Source organism: Rattus norvegicus, chromosome 3 (genome assembly GCF_021556685.1).
Source record: "Rattus norvegicus strain SHRSP/BbbUtx chromosome 3, alternate assembly SHRSP_T2T, whole genome shotgun sequence".
Classification (NCBI taxonomy): domain Eukaryota; kingdom Metazoa; phylum Chordata; class Mammalia; order Rodentia; family Muridae; genus Rattus; species Rattus norvegicus.
Window position 1 is genome coordinate 72,485,625 of NC_141536.1, and position 21,802 is coordinate 72,507,426.

Genomic DNA, 21,802 nt, shown 5'->3' on the forward strand with positions numbered 1-21,802 from the left:
TAATTTAGACAAATAGAGTAAGACGTTGTAGAGTAAATGAGGGAGAGAGGAATTGATAATACAAAAGATATCTTTTCATTTGAATCACTCCTTATAGCCAAACACCACAGAATTCATTACTTTCAAAACATCTCAGAGTTGTCCAAAGTTCCTTTATTTCCCTGGTTAGCATGTTTGCCCATTAATAATGATTTCCTCAATCCAAAGACACCTCTCTCACACAATGGGTTTAGAATTTTTATTTTCTACTTTGAGACATTATGATTTGTATTTCAGAACTACTTTAAAGCTTATGTGAATTATATGCTGGTTAATTAGTTTCTTCTTTTCCATTATAGGATAGAATCAACTTTCTCACAAATATAATATTTCCATGCAATGCACAGTTTCTGAATGTGTTAAAAATAACAGTGAGAGCTGGGTGAGGTGGTATATATCTTTAATCCTAGCACCCAGCAGGCATAGTCAGAAGGCACTTAGGGCCACAAAGAAAGACAGCGTTTCTCTCTACACACACACACACACACACACACACACACACACACACACACACACACACACACAAAGAAATAATGTTCAGTAAACATATATTTAAAGTGGGAGGAACAATAAGAAAATTTTAATGCAAATATGTGTCAGAAAATTTCTGCACAAAATGTACTAAACACACACACACACACACACACACACAAACACACACACAGGAACTTTATATATAGATTTATTTCTATTCTTATATGCATCTGTGTTCTTGCATGAGTTTATGTGCACCACATGTGTGAAAGACCCCGTGGAAATCAGAAGGCATTGCATCCCATGGAACTGGCATTAGAGATAGTTTTGAATTGACATGTGGGTTCTGAAAATCAAACTTTGGCTCTTTCAAGAGGAGTGAATGCTCTTAATCACTGAGTCATCTCACAATCCCAAGAAATTTCTTTCAAAAGAATTTCTTTATTATACCTTACCAGACCCATGTTTACAAAATTGGGTTTTCAGTATGGCATCACAAAAATAGTTCCAGTTAAGTAATTTTATGTTCAATTAGAAAACAATAATCACTTAGTGCTGGGATTCAGCTGGGAGAGAGCTGAGCTTCTAGGAGTACTGATACACCTGGGAGCATGGGTGAGATTACCATTTCTGCTCCAAAGGACTATCCTGGAGCCCTCAGGATACAAGAGGTGAAGATCAGTCTGGGACAGGATCCTACGAGTTTCTGACTATTTCAAGAGCTGACACTGGAACATGCTCTTTGTGACTAGATCCCACAGGGAGAGAACTGTTATCCCAGGAGTGAAGAAACACAGACTTTCAGAAGGATCAAGCCACTTTCAAAGACAGCAAGACCAGCTAACACCAGAGATAACCAGATGGTGAGAGGCAAGTACAAGAACATAAGCAACAAAAACCCAGGTTACTTCGCATCTTCAGAACTCATTTCTCCCACCACAGTAAGTCCAGGATACCCCAACATACCTGAAAAGGAAGGTTCTGTTTTAAGTCACACCTCATGATGATTTTAGACAAAATTAAGAAGGAAATAAATAAATAAATAAATAAGGAAAGAAATACAGGACAACTCCAGTAACCAGATACAAGCCCTTAAAGAGGAAACATAAAAAAATCCCTTAAAGAATTACAGGAAAACACAAGCAAACAGGTGAAGGAATTGAACAAAACTATCCAAGATCTAAAAATGGAAATAGAAACATAAAAAAAATGAAAAAGAAAGATAACCCTGGATATAGAAAACCTAGAAAAGAGATCAGGAGTTATACTTGCAAGCATCACCAACAGAATGTAAGATATAGAAGAGAGAATCTCTGGGGAAGAAGATAACATAGAAAACATTGACACACATTGTCAAAGAAAATGCAAAGAGCAAAAAGCTCCAAACCCAAAACATCCAGGAAATCCAGGACACAATGAGAATTCCAAACCTAAGGATAAGTATAGAGGTATAGAGGAGAACAAAGACTCCCAACTTATGGGGCCCGTAAATATCTTCAACAAAATTATGGAAGAAAATTACCCTAACCTAAAGTAAGAGATGCCAATGAGCATACAAGATGCCTACAGAACTACAAATAGATTGAACCATAAAAGAAATTCCTCCTGTCACATAATAGTTAAAACACAAAATGCACTAAGCAAAGAAAACATATTGAAAGCATTAAGAGAAAACAGTCAAGTAACATATAAAGGCAGATATATAAGAAGTACACCAGACTTCTACAGAGACTACGAAAGCGAGAAGATCCTGGACACATGTCATATAGAACCTAAGATAACATAAATGCCAGCTGAGGCTGCTATACCCTGCAAAACTCTCCTATACCATAGATGGAGAAACCAAAATAGTCCATGACAAAACCAAATTTAAAAAATATCTTTCCACAAATCTAGTACTGCAAAGGATAACAGATGGAAAACTCCATCAAAAGGAGGGAAGGTACAACCTAAAAAAAGTAATCTTTCAACTAACCACACAAACATAAATCCACCTCTAACAACATAAATAATAGGAAACAACAATCATTGTTCCCTAATATCTCTCAACATCAATGCACTCAATTCCCCAATTAAAAGACATAGACTAACAGACTGGATACATAAACAGGACCCAGTATTTTGCAACATACAGGAAACATACCTCAGTGACAAAGACAGACACTTCCTCAGAATAAAAGATAAGGAAAAAGATCCAAGCATATGATCTCAAGAAACAAGCTGTAGTAGCCATACTAATTTCAAATAAAATGGACTTTCAATCAAAAGTTATCAAAAAAGATAAGGCAGGACACTTCATACTCATCAAAGGAAAAATCCACCAAGATAATCTTTCCCTTCTGAATAACTATGCTCCAAATTCAAGGGCACTCACATTCATAAAAGAAACTTTACTAAAACTCAAAGCACACATTGCACCTCATATAATAATAGTCACATCATTCCACTCCCATCAATGGACAGATGATGGAAACAGAAACTGAACAGAGACACAGTGAAACTATTAAAAGTTTTGAACCAAACGAATTTAACAGATCTGTAGAACATTTCACCCTAAAGCAAAAGAACATATCTTCTGCACAGTACCTCATGGTACTTTCTCCAAAATTGACCATATAATCGGTCATAAAACAGGTCTCAACAGATACAGAAAGATAGAATAATCCCATGTGTCCTATCAGACCACCACGGGATAAAGCTTGTCTTCAATAACAATAAGGAAAGAACACCCTCATATACATGGAAGTTGAACAATGCTCTACTCAATGATAACCTAGTCAAGGAAGAAATAAAGAAAGAAATTAAAGACTTCTTAGAATTTAATGAAAATGAAGGTACAACGTACCCAAACTTATGGGACACAATGAAAGATGTGCTAAGAGGAAAACTCATAGCTCTGAGTGCCTGCAGAAAGAAACAGGAGAGAGCATATATCAGCAGCTTGACAGCACACTTAAAAGCTCTCTAACAAAAAAAAAAAAAAAAAAAAACAAAAAAAAAAAACAAAAAACAAATACACCCAAGAGGAGTAGAAGGTATGAAATAATCAAACTCAGAGCTGAAATCAACCAAATAGAAACAAAAAGGACAATCGAAAGAATCAACAAAACCAGGAGCTGGTTTTTGAGAATATCAACAAGATAGTTAAACTGTTAGCCAGACTAACCGGAAAGCCTAGAGACAATATCCAATCTAACAAAATTAGAAATGAAAAGGAAGACATAACAACAGAAATGGAAGAAATTCAAAAAATATCATTAGATCCTATAAAAAGCCTATACTCAAAAAATATACAACTGGAAAATATAGATGAAATGGATAATTTTTCTAAACAGATACAAGCTACCAAAATTAAATCAGGATTAGATAAACCATATAAACAGTCCCAAAACTCCTAAAGAAATAGAGCAGTCATTAAAAATATCCCAACCAAAAAAAATGCAAGACAAGATTGGTTTAGTGTAGAATACTGTCAGACGTTCATAGAAGACCTAATATCAATACTTTCCAAACTTTTCTGTAAAACAGAAACAGAACGAACACTACCATGTTTGTTCTATGAAGCCACAATTATATGTATACCTAAAACACACAAAACCCAACAAAGAGAAGTTCAGAAAAATTTCCCTCCTGAATATTGTTTCCAAATTAATAAGAGTCTCACAAACTGCATCCAAGATTGAATCAAAATGATCATCCATCCTGATCAAGTTGGCTTCATCCCAGGAATACAGAATATATGGAAATCCATCAAAGTAACCCACTATATAAACAAGCACAAAGAAAAAAAAATCCCACATAATCATCTCATTAGATGAGGGGAAAGCATTTTACAAAATTCAACACCCCTTCATGATAAAAGTCTTAGAAAGATCAGAATTCAAGGCCCATCACTAAACACAGTAAAAGCAATAATCCACAAACTAGTAGCCAACATCAAGCTAAATGGAGAAAAACGAAGCAATCCCATTAAAATCTCCTAGACAAGGCTGCTCGCACTCTCCATACCTATTCAATATAATATTTGAATTCCTTACCAAAGCAATTAAACAACAAAAAGAGGTCCAAGTGAAACAAATTGGAAAAGAAGGAGTCAAAATTTCACTATTTGCAGATGATATTATAGCATGTTTAAATGACCCAAAATATTCCACCAGAGAACTCCTACAGCTGGTAACTCTAGCGAAATGGCTGGATATAAAATTTACTCAAACACATCAAAGGATGAATAGTCTCAGAAAGAAATTAGGGAAATAACACCCTTCATAAAAATCCCAAGTAATATAAAATACCTCCATGTGACTAGAACCAAGCAAGAGAAAGATCTGTATGGCAAGTACTTCAAGTCTCTGAAGAAAGAAATTGAAGAAGATCTCAGAAGCTTGAGAGACATCCCATGATCATGGATTGGCAGGATTAATAAAGTAAAAATGGCCATCTTGAGGAAAGCAATCTACAGATTCAATGTAATCCCCATCAAAATCCCAAGTCAATTCTTCACAGAGTTAGAAAGAACAATTTGCAAATTTATTTGGAATAACAAAAATCCCAGGGTAACCAAAACTATCCTTAACAATAAAAGTACTTCTGAGGGAAATCACCATCCCTAACTTTCAGGTGTATTACAGAGCCATGGTGATAAAAAGCTGTATGGTTTTGGTAGAGAGACAGGCAGGTAGATCAATGGAAGATCCAGACATGAACCTATGCACAAATGGTCACTTGTGTTTGACAAAGCAGCTAAAACAATCCAGTGGTATAAAAGTAGCATGTTCACCAAATGGTGCTGGTTCAATTGGGGTTCAGCATGTATAAGAATGCCAATTGAGGGGTTGGAGATTTAGCTCAGTGCTAGAGCGCTTGCCTAGCAAGGGCAAGGCCCTGGGTTTGGTCCCCAGCTCCGAAAAAAGAAAAAAAAAACCTGAAGAATGCCAATTGATTCATTGCTATAGTCTTGTACAAAGTCAAGTCCACGTGGATTTTGAATCTCCATATAAAACCAGATACAGTGAAACTAATTAAGAGCAAGTAGGGAAGAGCCTTGAACAAAGGTTTACAAGGGAAAGTATCCTGAACAAAGCACCAATGGCTTTTATGTTCTAAGATCAAGAATTGGCAAAGAGGACCTCATAAAATTACAAAGGTTCTGTAAGGCAAAGAACACTGTCAATTGGACAAAATAGCAGCCAACTGATTGGGAAAAAAAATCTTTACCAATCCTATATCCAATAGAGGGGTAATGTCTAATATATACAGAGAACTCAAGAAGTTATGGTCCAGAGAATCAAATAACCCATTTTAAAAAATGAGCCACAGAAGGAATTCCTATCAGAGGAATCTCAAATGGCTGAGAAGAAATATTCAACAGGGCGGTTTAGTCCCTGGGAGCTCTTCGGGGTTTGATTAGTTGATATTGTTGTTCTTATGGAGTTGCAAACCCTTCAGTCCTTTCTATAACTCCTCTATTGGGGACCCAATTCAGTCCTATGGTTGATTGCAAGCATCTGCATCTGTATTTGTCTGGTTCTGGCAGAGCCTCTTATGAGGTAGCTATTATCAGACTCCTGTCAGCAATGTACTTCTTGGTATCTACAATATTTGTCTGGGCTTGATGTCTACATATTGGAGGGATCTCCAGGTGGGGTAGTCTCTGGATGGCCTTTAAGGCTTGATTTTGCAGTGTAGGGGAATAATGGGGTGGGGAGGTGGGAGTGAGTGGGTGGTTGGGTAGGGAGCACCCTCATAGAAGCATGGGGATGTGGTAGCGGGTTTTTGGAAGGGAAACTGGGAAAGGGGAAAACATTTAAAATGTAAATAAAAAGCATATCCCATAAAATAAAATAAAATAAAATAAAACCCAAAAAATCATTCAAATTTTCCTCTAGCCCACCACCCACCAGACGTAGTAGAAAAAGCAAGGTTATTAGAATACAGGGGAAGTTGACCACCTGTTTAGAAATAGTTCTTCAGAGTGTTTCCAAACTATGTTGTTCAAACACCTAACATGAATCGAATAAGCGGCTGCAGACCAGTTTACTTGGCAGACAACACACATGAATCAGGAAGGGCAGTTCAATCCGGATGAGACTGTGAGGCTTACAAAACCAGCTCAAGTCTGGAAACGCAGCCAGAATCCACAGGAACCTCATGAGAAGTTCTTTGCTGAGTTTCTTTCTATGAAGTCACCACAAGTGAAGTCGAGTAACATAGTGTACGATGAACCACTACATGCATGTTGTCAGCAAAAACTAAAGATTTGGACGAAGGCAAAACCAGAGCTGCTGCTTCCACTGTCTGTGCGGTCATATTTACATTCTTTTTAAACATCACACATACTTTAACATATCTACTACTGAAAAATATCCTTTCATCTGTGTCTGCAACAGTAAAACATTAATCTTTTCGGTTTATAGCTTCTGGTAAATTTACTGTGTCTCTGTTTAGTTTCTATTTCCATGATCTGGCTGTTCCTGAGAGTGGAATGTTGTAGTCTTCTACTATTATTGTGTGAGGTTGAAAGCATATGGATTTAGTATGTTTGAGTCCCTAAGGTTAGTTACCAGTTTAAAAAAATAGAAAAGCAAGAAAAGGAACAAATCCAAATATTATTGAGAGTGATAATTACCTCTACAAATAATTAACACTGAGAGTTTTTTTCAGTAATTATTAATATGTTTATAAGAAAACATACCGCAGTTGCGGTAATCCAATTTGGGTTCCCCAGGGTCCCTTGGAAGGATTCATTTGGGATCTCAGTTATCAAATCCCCTATGGCATGAGAGTGTAGTAAAAAGTCCTTTGTTCTTCTGTGAAATTATTCATTTAATCTATTTGAAAACAGTCCTGTCCTTGGTAAGTCATTTTGGTGGGTGTAAAAAGGACTTCCCTTGCATCAAAATTAGGTTTTGTAGATTTGAGATAAATAAAAATGATGAATCATGACTAAAATGGAAGGAAAAGATAAAGAGATTTGGTTTGCAAAAAAAAATTTCTCACTATTATAGCAAAATAATTTGTAACATCTTTGTGTAAATACAGTTTTTGTTATAGATATGAAATTTTCTATGCTGCCTATTTGAAAAACTGAAATATTTTATTTTATATTAAACATTGTTTTTGGGTGGGTCTATTTTTTAAAATTTTCTTTTATATTTAGATTTCCGAGGACTTAAGGTTTTTTGTCTTCTTCTTATTCCCTTCATGTCTTCTTCTTTGGTTTCTATGACTCCCACTAGGCATGTTTTATCCCAAGTTCCCCGGAGTGGCTCCCACGCTTTTCTTGAAAATGAGAAAACATTTCCTCCACTCAGCCTGTCTCAGCGCGATTTCACTAGGAAGTCTTGACCACCCTGTTTGTTCTTCCCCAGTGACTTTGACTAATGATACATTTCTAAATCATGACTGACTAGTGGAATATTTTTGTACATTATTTTAAGCATCTACCTGACATGTAATAGGGATAAGATGGAAGTTTATGCCAAGCTAATAATACATCTAAGAATTGTGGGGTCATAATTGTTTTTATCTCCACTTTGTTTCAATTTTCCCTTTAACCTCAAATTTTCTATTCCTTTATTTTTCCCTCTATAAAATAAGGTTGTTAGGTTAAGACTGATAATGATTGTAGGTTTTACTTGTATTCTTAAGTTGTTTTGGCGACACACTGATAAGCTACAAGGAAAGTATTTGAAACATTGCATTATATCTGAAGAACCTTATACAGCTAGTAGTTCCTGTTTGTAAAGCTGTGTAAGCATCTTAAAATACTATTTCTACTTGTTATTCTGTCTAAAATGTGATGTATGAGAAAAACAAAAAGAAAGGAATCAAGAGATGATAGGCAGACAAGTGAATAATGTACACACAAATATGCAAATAATTAAATAACTCTTTAGCCTAACACAGAACCACAAGATGCATCAATATTGTTTTATAGATTGTACAGTAAGTTAATGTTCAAAAGTTTTATAACATGAATATAACCAAAACAAATTATATTTTATTACATACTAGTAAGAAGGTAATGTCTTGGTTAATATCATAATACTTTAAAAGCTACCAAAAAATGAGAATTACTTTCCACTATCCCAAATGGGGTATACCTTTATACTCTCTGTTGATAGCCTTCTCTCTGATAATGAACCTTCTGTTCTCTGATGTACACATATTGTAAGGGATGTTTTAATGATTAAATATGAAAGACATCATACTAATTATTCATACCACCTTAGCACCTTTATTCTAGTGAATAAATCACTCATGAAGCCAATGACTCGCAGTCTTGTCTACAGTTCAATATTATGGAGGAATTTTCTCACTTGAGGATACCTTCTATTCTCTATTGAGGCTACCTGTGTCAATTGGACAAAACAAAAAAACAAACAAAAATAAATACAAAATCAGCCAGCCCATCATACATGTACCTTTTAAATCTTGGCTTTTGGAAAGCAAAAAGAAAGGGAATTAGTGAATACTCTAGAAACAGGTATGTTTTCCTTCATGAGGCTCTTGGTAACATTAATATAGGCTTTGAATATTTCACTCATTTTTTTATCTTTCCAAAATAATTTTCCAGATTAAGTACAGATTTTATTACAAAATTATACTACATAAAACCATTCAAATCTTAATCATCTACCACTTAAATAGTCCTAAAGCACAAAAATATTGATTATCAGACTTCTCAGATACAATAACTTTTTTCATACTATGATAAAATTTTTAGTTATTTTATTTGTAACTAATATTTGTGAAAGTGATAGATAATTTTACAGGCTTTTTTTAAACTTATTTTTTGTTGGATATTTTGCACATTTACATTTCAAATGTTATCCACTTTCCCACCTTTCCCATACTCTCTCCAACCTCCCTCTGCTTCTATGAAGATGCTCCCACTCCTACCTACCAACTCCCACCTCATCATGCTGGCATTTTCCAAGACTGGGGAAACAAGCCTTCACAGGACCAAGGACTTCTCCTCCTATTGATGCCAGACAATCCTGTCCTCTGCTACATGTGCGGCTGGAGCCATGGGTCCATTCACGTGTATTCTTTGGTTGGTGGTTTAATCTCCAGAAGCTCTGGGGGATCTGTTTGGTTGATATTGTTTTTCTTCCTTTACAACCCCTCAGGTCCTTCAGTCCTTTCTCTAACTCCTCCATTGCTGTCCCTGTACTCAGTCTGATGACCATTAGAAATTAATTTATGACCAACTACTACAATATTTTATTTAGTCAACTAAATAATATTTAGTGGGTAATGCTTAATGCTTTAAACTAAGCATATGTTACCAAAGATGCTTACCAACATAATCAGTTTTTTTAATTATGGAAAACTCATAATTATCCTAAATTTTCTCTTTCTCAAACATACTTAGTTTTTGGTTCCTAAAAATTCACTTAATCTCACTAATAATGGTTCATTTTTTCAGTTGGAAAATAAATAGTTATCTAGTATGTTTTTGTTATACAACTACACCCACATTTACAAAACATAACCCCTGTGTCTTAGAATTGCTATTCCTTTAATGAATTACCACATCAAAAACATCTTGGGAAGGATTTATTTTGCTTACACTTCCACATTAATGTTTATCATTAAGGAAAATAAGCACACGAACTTAAGAAGACAGGGACCTGGAGGCAGAAGCTGATGCAGAGGTCCTGGAGGAATACTAAATACTGGATTGTTCCTCATAGGTTGCACAGACAGCTTTCTTATAGAACCCAGGACCAACATTGCAGAGATAGACTTATCCACAATCACTTGGACCCTCCCACATAAATCACTCATGAAGCCAATGACTCACAGTCTTGTCCATAGTTCAATATTATGGACAAATTTCCTTGCTGCAGGATTCTTTCTACTCTCTATTGAGGCTACCTGTGTCAATTGGACAAAAAAACAAAACAAAGTAAACAAACAACCAAATAAAAAATAAATAAAAAATCAGCCAACCATCATGCATGTAACTTTTAAATCTTGGCTTTTGGAGAGCAAAAAAGAAAGGGAATTAGGCTTTTCTAAAATTCTTCTTAAATAAAAATCAAGGTATCAATTTAAATACATATGGTTTTTCTTTTAACATAGTGTTTCTAATAAACATTTCTTCATTCTTATCAAGAGGCTATGTGTTTATGTTCAAAAATGTAAACAAAACCATGTATTCTTTAAACATAGTACAGAAAATGCCAATTGTTCAATGTCAGAGTTATAAATCAAATAGTACCAGACCTTCTTTAGTTCCTGGCATCCACAAAAATCTGAAATATATCTCTTAAATATTGTGTTTGGAAACAGTGTGGGTATACATTTTTATTTCTTTAGTAGCATGTTTAAAATCATGAAATAACCTTATTTTGAATTGTCTTACTTTTCCACCTGTACCATATTTTTGATTTCTCTAAAAGAGAAAAACTCTGTAGTCATGGAATTTACAGATGGAAACTACACATTGGTCACTGAATTTATCCTCTTAGGATTTCCAACACGACCTGAACTCCAAATCATCTTATTCCTTCTGTTTCTGATGTTATATGGTATGATATTGATAGGGAATATTGGCTTGATGTTGTTAATTAGGACGGACTCACATCTTCAAACTCCTATGTACTTTTTCCTCAGCAACCTCTCCTTTGTAGACCTTTGTTATTCTTCAGTCATTGTTCCCAACATGCTTGTTAATTTCCTCTCATCAAAGAAATCTATCTCTTACCTTGGCTGTGCGTTGCAATTTTATTTCTTCTGCACATTTGCAGATACCGAATCCTTTATCTTGGCTGCCATGGCTTATGATCGCTACGTTGCCATTTGCAATCCTTTGTTATACACAGTTGCAATGTCCAAGAGTCTCTGCACATGGTTAATCGTGCTGTCATATGTTGGTGGCAACATGAGTTCCCTTGTTCACACATCTTTCGCCTTTATTCTGAAATATTGTGACAAAAATATCATTAATCATTTCTTCTGCGACCTCCCTCCTCTGCTGAAGCTTTCCTGTACAGACACGTCCATTAATGAGTGGCTACTTTCCACTTATGGGAGTTCCGTGGAGATCATCTGTTTCTTCATCATCATCATCTCCTACTTTTTCATCCTTCTCTCAGTCTTGAAGATCCGGTCTACGAGTGGGAGAAAAAAAACCTTCTCCACATGTGCCTCTCACCTGACCTCTGTGGCCATCTATCAGGGCACACTTCTATTCATTTATTCTCGGCCCAGCTCCCTATATTCCCCAAATACAGATAAAATCATCTCAGTGTTCTACACCATTATTATCCCAGTGCTGAATCCACTTATTTATAGTTTGAGAAATAAAGATGTAAAGGATGCTGCCAAGAAAGCTCTAAGGTCTAAAATACAATCCTCATGACAAAGAACTCTTCAAGATGCATCTCATTCCAACTATAGATGCCTAAGTTGGAACTTCTGGCAACAGGAGCAACGAATATAAATATTCAACTAACAAAAACATTCAATAACACAGAATCATTTCTTAATCCCTACTCATAGTACTCTCTAAGGTGTTAAAAGTGAAGCTTTTGGGTTGGTGGTTTTTATTTTTTTGGATGAAATTAATACTTTTGATGTCATTTAAAACATTATAGGTATAAAAAGTTAAAATGATATTATCTTAATAAATGGATACAAGGATCTGTGAAAAATTTCTAACCATTTTGATGAATATTTTTGGTAGACTAGTTATTGAAGGAATGATTGTCAGCACAATAAAGATAATATATTCAATGGGAACCCTAAAGCTGAGTGATTTTCAAGTAAGTTGAGAGTTAGGGGGAAAAAGTCCGTTCTCATTGACATTTTATTTCAAAACAAAATCTTGCAAGTCAGTGTGTTAATTGTAAAAGATGTAGTGAAATTAGATGTGTTTACTAAAACCATGATCACAATAGAATGATCAAAAATGTTCTGCAATTAGGTTGTGGTCACAATTCTATAGCCTTATGGACATTCTAAAAAGCATGGTAATTTTAAAAATGTTCGTTTTAGTGGATAACATACTATAAGGACTGGAGAGATGGTATTTTCCCTTCCCGCAGGGGAACCGTGTGGTTCCTAGCACCCACATGGCAGCAGAAAACCTCTTGCGACTTTCTAGAAGATCCAAAATCTTTTTCTGGCCTCTGTTGGCAACAGGCAGTCATGTAGTACACATGAACTCATGCAGAAAAAAAATGCTAGTACACATAAAACAAAAATGAATTAATGTTCATATAATCCCTTTGTGTTTTGGTTAAAACTGTCTTTGTATTATTCAAATGCTAGTTTCTCTACCTGCAGAGCTCTGGGTACAGACCACACTTTGTAATGTTTATGAAGCATCACCTCTCTCATTGTTTTGTAAATAAATAAAGAGGACTTGGCCCCATTTGTATTGGTCAATACAGAGCTGATCAGCCAATTATCTGGGCAGAAGAGAATAGGATGGGACTGCATGTTCAATGTGATTGAGAGTGTCCTGGGGAGACTAGAGAGAGAGGAGAGGAAAAGAAGGACCACAATAGAAAGAAATTATGGAGAAGCCAGATGGAGAGAACAGCCTTACAGGGTTACAAATGTTCAGAACCTGGACAGCTTAGGCATGCAGTTTGTTAATAAAAATACCAGGTGTCTGGGTCAGTTATACTGGACATAGACTAGACTAGATTAGTCATAGAAATACTCTGTAGTTATTAGGATACAAAGTTGGTAGGGGAAAACCCCAAAGAATTACGGTTACAACTAAATATTTTTTTTTTATAAATAGTGGCCTTCCTAAAGTATATATCTAACAAATATTTTAATACTGAACATGAAATGTACAAGGAAAGATGTATTGTGGGTAATTAAGTGAAGGCATTTAATGTTTGACCTATTGAATTTCTACTTTGGAGAAGGAGAGTTTGGATTTCTAATGTATTATATCATATACACACATATACACACATACACACACACTGAAACTGTTCTTACTGAAATAGAATAATTAATAAAAATAATAAAGTCTTCAAGCTATATTTTTGCTAAGGATGGTGATATATTTACAGAGACTAATACAGAAAATGAAACCAGTCATTCTGAAGCCTAGGGGAAATGATTACACAACCTTCTGTTACAAATGTCATAACATAATAAAATACCACTGTCACAGTGTTTGGGGTCAATGAATGAAAATAATATTTTTAAACGGAACTGTGAGTCTCACAAAATGTCACAGCGCCAGCAAAACAGCATTGTAATATTTTATTCTAGTCTTGTATATAAGAAAGCCCCAATTATTTTATATTTATGAGTGCAGGTGTTGACTTAAGTGATGTAAGTATTAAATATAAATTATTGACTTATTGTGTCACAAATAATGTATTCAGTATAAATGCATTAAGAAATATAGTCCATATTATTTCCATAATCTATATTATAGATGAGAAGTAAATGATGTTCTACCCCATAAATATGATGTTGATATCCAGCAGTTAAAATGAAGAAGACTCTGATTTTAGTGGCTAGACAAGGCTGCCCACTCTCTCCCTACTTATTCAATATAGTTCTTGAAGTTCTAGCCAGAGCAATCAGACAACAAATGGAGGTCAAGGGGATACAGATCAGAAAAGAAGAAGTCAAAATATCACTATTTGCAGATGATATGATAGTATATTTATGTGATCCCAAAAGTTCCACCAGAGAACTACTAAAGCTGATAAACAACTTCAGCAAAGAGGCTGGGTATACAATTAACTCAAATAAATCAGTAGCCTTCTTCTACACAAAAGAGAAACAAGCCTAGAAGGAAATTAGGGAAACGACACCCTTCATAATAGACCCAAATAATATAAAGTACCTCGGAGTGACTTTAACCAAGCAAGTAAAAGATCTGTACAATAAGAACTTCAAGACACTGAAGAAAGAAATTGAAGAAGACCTCAGAAGATGGAAAGATCTCCCATGCTCCTGTATTGGCAGGATTAATATAGTAAAAATGGCCATTTTACCAAAGGCGATCTACAGATTCAATGCAATCCCCATCAAAATACCAATCCAATTCTTCAAAGAGTTAGACAGAACAATTTGCAAATTCATCTGGAATAACAAAAAACCCAGGATAGCTAAAACTATCCTCAACAATGAAAGGACTTCAGGGGGAATCACTATCCCTGAACTCAAGCAGTATTACAGAGCAATAGTGATAAAAACTGCATGGTATTGGTACAGAGACAGACAGATAGACCAATGGAATAGAATTGAAGACCCAGAAATAAACCCACACACATATGGTCACTTAATTTTTGACAAAGGAGCCAAAACCATCCAATGGAAAAAAGATAGCATTTTCAGCAAATGGTGCTGGTTCAACTGGAGGGCAACATGTAGAAGAATGCAGATCGATCCATGCTTATCACCCTGTACAAAGCTTAAGTCCAAGTGGATCAAGGACCTCCACATCAAACCAGACACACTCAAACTAATAGAAGAAAAACTAGGGAAGCATCTGGAACACATGGGCACTGGAAAAAATTTCCTGAACAAAACACCAATGGCTTATGCTCTAAGATCAAGAATCGACAAATGGGATCTCATAAAACTGCAAAGCTTCTGTAAGGCAAAGGACACTGTGGTTAGGAGAAAAAGGCAACCAACAGATTGGGAAAAGATCTTTACCAATCCTACAACAGATAGAGGCCTTATATCCAAAATATACAAAGAACTCAAGAAGTTAGACTGCAGAGAGACAAATAACCCTATTAAAAATGGGGTTCAGAGCTAAACAAAGAATTCACAGCTGAGGAATGCCGAATGGCTGAGAAACACCTAAAGAAATGTTCAACATCTTTAGTCATAAGGGAAATGCAAATCAAAACAACCCTGAGATTTCACCTCACACCAGTGAGAATGGCTAAGATCAAAAACTCAGGTGACAGCAAATGCTCGTGAGGATGTGGAGAAAAAGGAACACTCCTCCATTGTTGGTGGGATTGCAGACTGGTACAACCATTCTGGAAATCAGTCTGGAGGTTCCTCAGAAAATTGGGCATTGAGCTGCCTGAGGATCCAGCTGTACCTCTCTTGGGCATATACCCAAAAGATGCCCCAACATATAAAAAAGACACGTGCTCCACTATGTTCATCGCAGCCTTATTTATAATAGCCAGAAGCTGGAAAGAACCCAAATGCCCTTCAAGAGAGGAATGGATACAGAAATGTGGTACATCTACACAATGGAATATTACTCACCCATCAAAAACGACTTTATGAAATTCGTAGGCAAATGGTTGGAACTGGAAAATATCATCCTGAGTGAGCTAACCCAATCACAGAAAGACATACATGGTATGCACTCATTGATAAGTGGCTATTAGCCCAAATGCTTGAATTACCCTAGATGCCTAGAACAAATCAAACTCAAGACGGATGATCAAAATGTGAATGCTTCACTCCTTCTTTAAAAGGGGAAACAAGAATACTCTTGGCAGGGAAGAGAGAGGCAAAGATTAAAACAGAGACTGAAGGAACACCCATTCAGAGCCTGCCCCACATGTGGCCCATACATATACAGCCACCCAATTAGACAAGATGGATGAAGCAAAGAAGTGCAGACCGACAGGAGCCGGATGTAGATCGCTCCTGAGAGACACAGCCAGAATACAGCAAATACAGAGGCGAATGCCAGCAGCAAACCACTGAACTGAGAATAGGACCCCGTTGAAGGAATCAGATAAAGAACTGGAAGAGCTTGAAGGGGCTCGAGACCCCATATGTACAACAATGCCAAGCAACCAGAGCTTCCAGGGACTAAGCCACTACCTAAAGACTATACATGGACTGACCCTGGACTCTGACCTCATAGATAGCAATGAATATCCTAGTAAGAGCACCAGTGGAAGGGGAAGCCCTGGGTCCTGCTAAGACTGAACCCCCAGTGAACTAGACTGTTGGGGGGAGGGCGGTAATGGGGGGAGGGTTGGGAGGGGAGCACCCATAAGGAAGGGGAGGGGGAGGGGGATGTTTGCCCGGAAACCGGGAAAGGGAATAACACACGAAATGTATATAAGAAATACTCAAGTTAATAAAAAAAAAAAAAGGAAAAAAAATGAAGAAGACCTTGCTGACAGGAGCCTGGTTTAGCTGTTCACTGAGAGGCTCTGCCAAAGGCTGACCAACACAGATGCAGATGCATGCATCCAAACATTAGACTGAGCACAGGAACCTCAAAGAAGCAGTTAGGGCAAGGACTGAAGGAGCTGAAGGAGTTTGCCACCCCATAGGAAGAACAATAATATTGACCAACCAGATCCCCAAAGCTCCCAGGGACTAAACCAACAACCAAAGGGTACTCATGAGGGACCCATGCCTCCAACTGGATTTGTAGCAGAGGAAGACCTTATCAGGCATCACTGGGAGGGGAGACCCTTGGTCCTGTACTGGTTGGATGACCCAGGGTAGGGGAACGCTAGGGTGCTGAGGCAGGAGTGGGTGGTCAGGAGGGAGCGCACCCTCACAGAGGCAAGGGAGAGAGTGAGAAGACAATGGGTTTTAGGAGGGGAAACTGGGAAAGGAGATAACATTTGAAATGTAAATAAAAAATAACCAATGAAAATGGAATAAATGAATTTTAATTATTTTATATTATAGACTGGAAGAAAGAACTGACATAGAAAATCCTTCCCTGAATGAATTAAAATTTGTGGGAGTTACCAATGACCTTGAGATGAAAGGGACACTTTGTCATGTTTGTACTTATCTATCTGATTAATCTTATAGGGAAAGTTGACATGATCATTTTTAATGAGGATGGATCCCCAGCTCTACACATCTATGTACTTTTTCTTGAGTCATCTCTCTCTGTTTATCATGCTTACAGCTTGTATTTTCCTAGTGTGAATTTTAGACACTTTGAAGCGTTCCACTTATATATCTCTGAGTCCAATGAGATCAAGCATTTCTTCTGTAATTTATGTGTATTTTACCTTCTCCCATACTCAGATACTTATTATTTATAGTTTTTTTCGACTGAGCCCTATCACAGGGGTTTTTGTTTCTTATTGTTACATGATCGTAAGGCTTGAAAATTCACTCTACTGTGTGGAGGTTCGAATATATCTTTGTATTTCACACTTGACTGCATTTATCAATATTCAATTAACTCTAATATTCATCTAGTTTTATCAAATTTCTTTTTTCTTTCATTTATTGTTTCATTTTTATTTATTATTTTTATTTACTTTATACTATGAACCTAGCTTTCTCTTCCTCCTCTAGTATGTAGCTCCATACTACCTCTTTTCCCCTTCTGCTTTCTCTCCCTTTCTCCTCAAAAACAGGGGAGACCTCTCAAGGATATCAACCAGCCTTGGCATATTAGGTTTCAGTAAGTCTAGACATATCTTCTTATATTGAGGCTAGGTAAGTCAGCCCAGTTAGGAGGAAGGGAATCAAAGGCAGGCAATGCAGCCAGAAAGCTTCCACTCCCACTTAGGAGGTCCCATGTGAAAAACGAGCTACATGGTTGATACATATATTTAGAGAGCCAAGATCCATCCCATGGATGCTTTCTGGTTGGCAGTTCAGTCTGTATGAGGCCATATGAGCTCAGGTTAGTTGATTACATGGGTTTTCTTGTGGTGTCCTTGACTTCTCTGGCTCCTTCAATATGTATTTACCCTTTTGCACAGGATTCCCCAAGATCCACTTACTGCTAGGCTCTGAGCCTCTGCATCAATTTCCAACAATTGCTGCATGAACCCTCTCTGAAGACAGTCATATTTACTATTGTATTGGCATGCCAAGTCACTGCAGAATTAGGCAACTCATCTACCACTAAGGTCAGACAAGAGAGCACAGATAAGGAAACAGGATTCACAAACAGGCAACAGAATCAAGGACAGCACCAACTCCATTTGTTGGGGGAATCAACAAGAAAACCAAGCTGCATATCTGTTACATATGTGTGGGGGAATTGGTTAAGACTACGTATGCTGTTTGGTTGGTGATTCAGTTTGTGAGCTCCTAAGCTCCCAGGTTAGTGGAATCTTCTGAACTTCTTCTGGAGTCCCTATCCCCTCAATCAATCCCAATTCCTTGGAATGACTGCCAGATCTCTCATGGTTGTGGGTCTCTCTATCTGTTTCAGTTAGATGCTGGATGGAGTCTCTCAGATGACAATTATGCTAGGTTCCTATCTGTAAGCATAAATGAGTCACATTAATAGTGTCAGGTATTGGTTCTTGCACATGGGATTGGGCACAAGTTGGTCCAGTCATTGGTTGGCAACTCTGCTCTATCTTTGTCCCTGTATTTCCTATAGGCTGAACAAATTTTGGGTTAAAGATTTTATGGGTGGATTTGTGTTCTTATTCATCCACTGAGAGTCCTGCCTGGCTATAGAATGTCACCACTACAAGATATAAAGAACTCAATAAGTTAGATACCATCAAATTAAATTATTCAATTAAAAATGGAGTACAGAGCTAATAGAGAATTCACGACAGAGGAATTTCCAGTAGCTAAAAGACATCAAGAAATGTCCGATGTCCTTAGTTATAAAGGAAATTGAAATCAAACTGAATCTGAGATTCTACCTTCCACCCATCAGAATGGATAAGACCAAAAACTCAAGCAACAGTACATGCTGGCAAGGATGTGGAACAAGGAGAACTCATCCCCCCCAACCACCAAAGATGGTGGGAATGCAAACTTGTACAAACACTCTGGAAATCAATTTGGCAGTTTCTCCAAAAAAATTGACATGTCTACCTCAATATCCAGCTATACCATTCCATGGAATGGTAAAAGTACTCAGCTATTAAACACAAGGACGTCATGAAAATTGCCAGCAAATGGATGGAACTAGAAAACATCATTCAGTGTAATGTAACTCAGACCCTCCCCTAAAAAATCATACATGATATGTATTCACTTATAAGTGGATGTTAGGCAATAAGTACACAACTATGATCCCCAGCCCAAAGAAGCTAAAAAAACAAGGAGGGCCTAAGGAAAGATGCTTGAATCTCATTCAGAAGGGGAAATACTCATCAGAGTTGAATGAAAGGAAGGAACTGGCTGTGAAATAGGATGATGAGGGGAGCAGGGTTTGGGGATGGAGAGATCAGGTACAGGGAAAGGGAAAGAGGACTAGGAGAGTGAAAGGAAATCATTGGCACCTGGAAGGGAAGCTCTCTAGAATATTCCAGGGACAAGACGTGGGAGATGCTCCAGAGAGTCTATCAGGGTGGCTCTTTTTAAATGTTTAGCCTTTCATCGATACTTTGTGAGTTTCATATCATGCACCTCAGTCTCACTCACCTCCCCATCCCCTCCTGTCTACCTCTGCCATTGCATCCTGGGGACACAAAAGTAAATAAAAATACAAAACAAACAAAACTAGCAAATCAAAGCATAGAAAACATCTCATTGTAGAACATGTGTCTCAGTGAGTCCCATAAAATACTCCTCAATTTGCACATCTTCACTTGCAAATGTTCACTGTAATGAGTAATTGGTCTGACTTGAGGTTTCTGGCTTTTGCCATACCATAAATATTTGGTCATCACCTGGACTCCTTCCTGCTTTGCTATTACAGCCCTGGGTCATAGAGATCCTCCAGCTTTGGAACAGCAGGGCTGGCTCCTTCACATTCTCCAACACATCACATACATTGTAGATTTTGGAATGGGCAAACTCAAAGGCTTGGAACTGGGCCTTGGGAGTATACAAGCTGGCAGCCTTTTGTCACTCCCACATCCACACCACCAGGGCAAGCTCTCCAGCACTGGTCCAGCTAGATCACCTAATGTGATCTAACAGTAGGAAGCAGAGTCATCTCTCCCACTCTCATGACTTTGGGGCAGGCTCACCTATATCCAAGACTCCATAGCTAGCTCTATTGCACTGTTCAGTTGGGACATAGGGTCCATTTTCCCAAACACTCAGGCAGGCAAGGGGTGGACCACTGCTATTGGTCCTACAACCATAGAACTGACTTATCTGTGTTGTAGCTGGTGAGAGGCAGAGCCAACTAATTTGCTCTTATGATATGATACTGGAGCCATTTCTCTGTACTGTTGTAGGTGGCAAGGGTTGAGGGTGATTGTGGGAATCAATCCTGTATCCATGCCATCCCATGGCAGATAGCTTTTCCTTGCTTTTGCCCTGCTACCAGGACTAGCTCTCCTGTGAGGCCAGGGCAGGGCCAGCTGCCAGCTCACCTGAGTGCTTCAACTTGAAGTGTCATCATTCACCACCAGGGGCAAGCCAGGTTGACAGATTATAAAGAGAACTGCTGACTCCCCCAGCGCCCCCACCTCCCTCTCTCTCTCTCTCTCTCTCTCTCTCTCTCTCTCTCTCTCTCTCCTCCTCCTCCTCCTCCTCCTACTCCTACTCCTCCTCCTCCTCCTTGTCCTCCCATTCTTCCTCCTTTTTGTCCTCTCCTCTTTCTGTTGCCATGTGTTCCCAGCTGGCCTCTCTTTCTCTCTTTCTCCATTCTGCCCTTCTCCCTTCTTTCTCTGCCGCTACCATTTTCACATTTCCACACAGTAAATCTTCTTTATGCTAGGTAGGTGGCATGGCATGATATCTCAGGGGAAAACCTTGACATAGGCATGCCAGGTATTCCCTTATATTTTATAATGCAACTCACCCATTATTGTGACCTTGGTTCCACAGGTGTCAAGGGGCAAGATGGGGATGGCATCTCCACCAAAGGAAGACATGTGGCAGAGCCAGATCTCAAGTTCTTATTACCTTTATTAATGATGTGTCTATTTAAACTCTGTGATTCCCATACTGAACCCTCTGATTTGCAACCTGATGAACAAGGTTGTGAATGAGGCTTTGAAGAAAGTTAAAAAGCAAAATATGGTTTTAAATATATATTCAGTATCCATACCACATTCCTGACATTCACTTTCAGTTTTAGCTATTAATTATCGTTTCTAGACTGACTTTGAAATTATAAAACCCCTTCCTTAACCACCCATATTTGAAATTACAGGACTAGCCCAGTTAGTCTGTTTTTACATAGTGTCTTATTACATTGAATTTCATAGTTTCTTTAGATTTACTTAGTTTTTACTCTTCCCATTTTCACAGAATTTTGTAGGCTCTTATTGAAACATTTTCATAAGCCAAAGTACGCACACATACCAGTAAGCCTAGCATAATAGAGCCATGGCAAGAAGATTCTCTGTCAGAGTGAGGCTAGGCTATACTTCTCTGTATTATGTATTTTTTCTTTCATGTGAAGTCTTTTCTCTATATTCACAAGTGCTATCGTCTAATGTCATAGATAAACTACTTG

General features: G+C 37.6%; 1 protein-coding gene and 1 pseudogene across 1 annotated transcript; both read left to right on the forward strand.

Annotated features, from left to right (window-relative positions):
• Nucleotides 1-10,939: 10,939 nt before the first annotated feature.
• Nucleotides 10,940-11,884, forward strand: Or5i1 (olfactory receptor family 5 subfamily I member 1). The gene is given in 1 exon segment (NM_001000329.1): nt 10,940-11,884. A coding segment is annotated over 1 exon segment (945 nt).
• Olr589-ps (olfactory receptor pseudogene 589) lies at nt 17,232-17,704 on the forward strand (annotated as a pseudogene).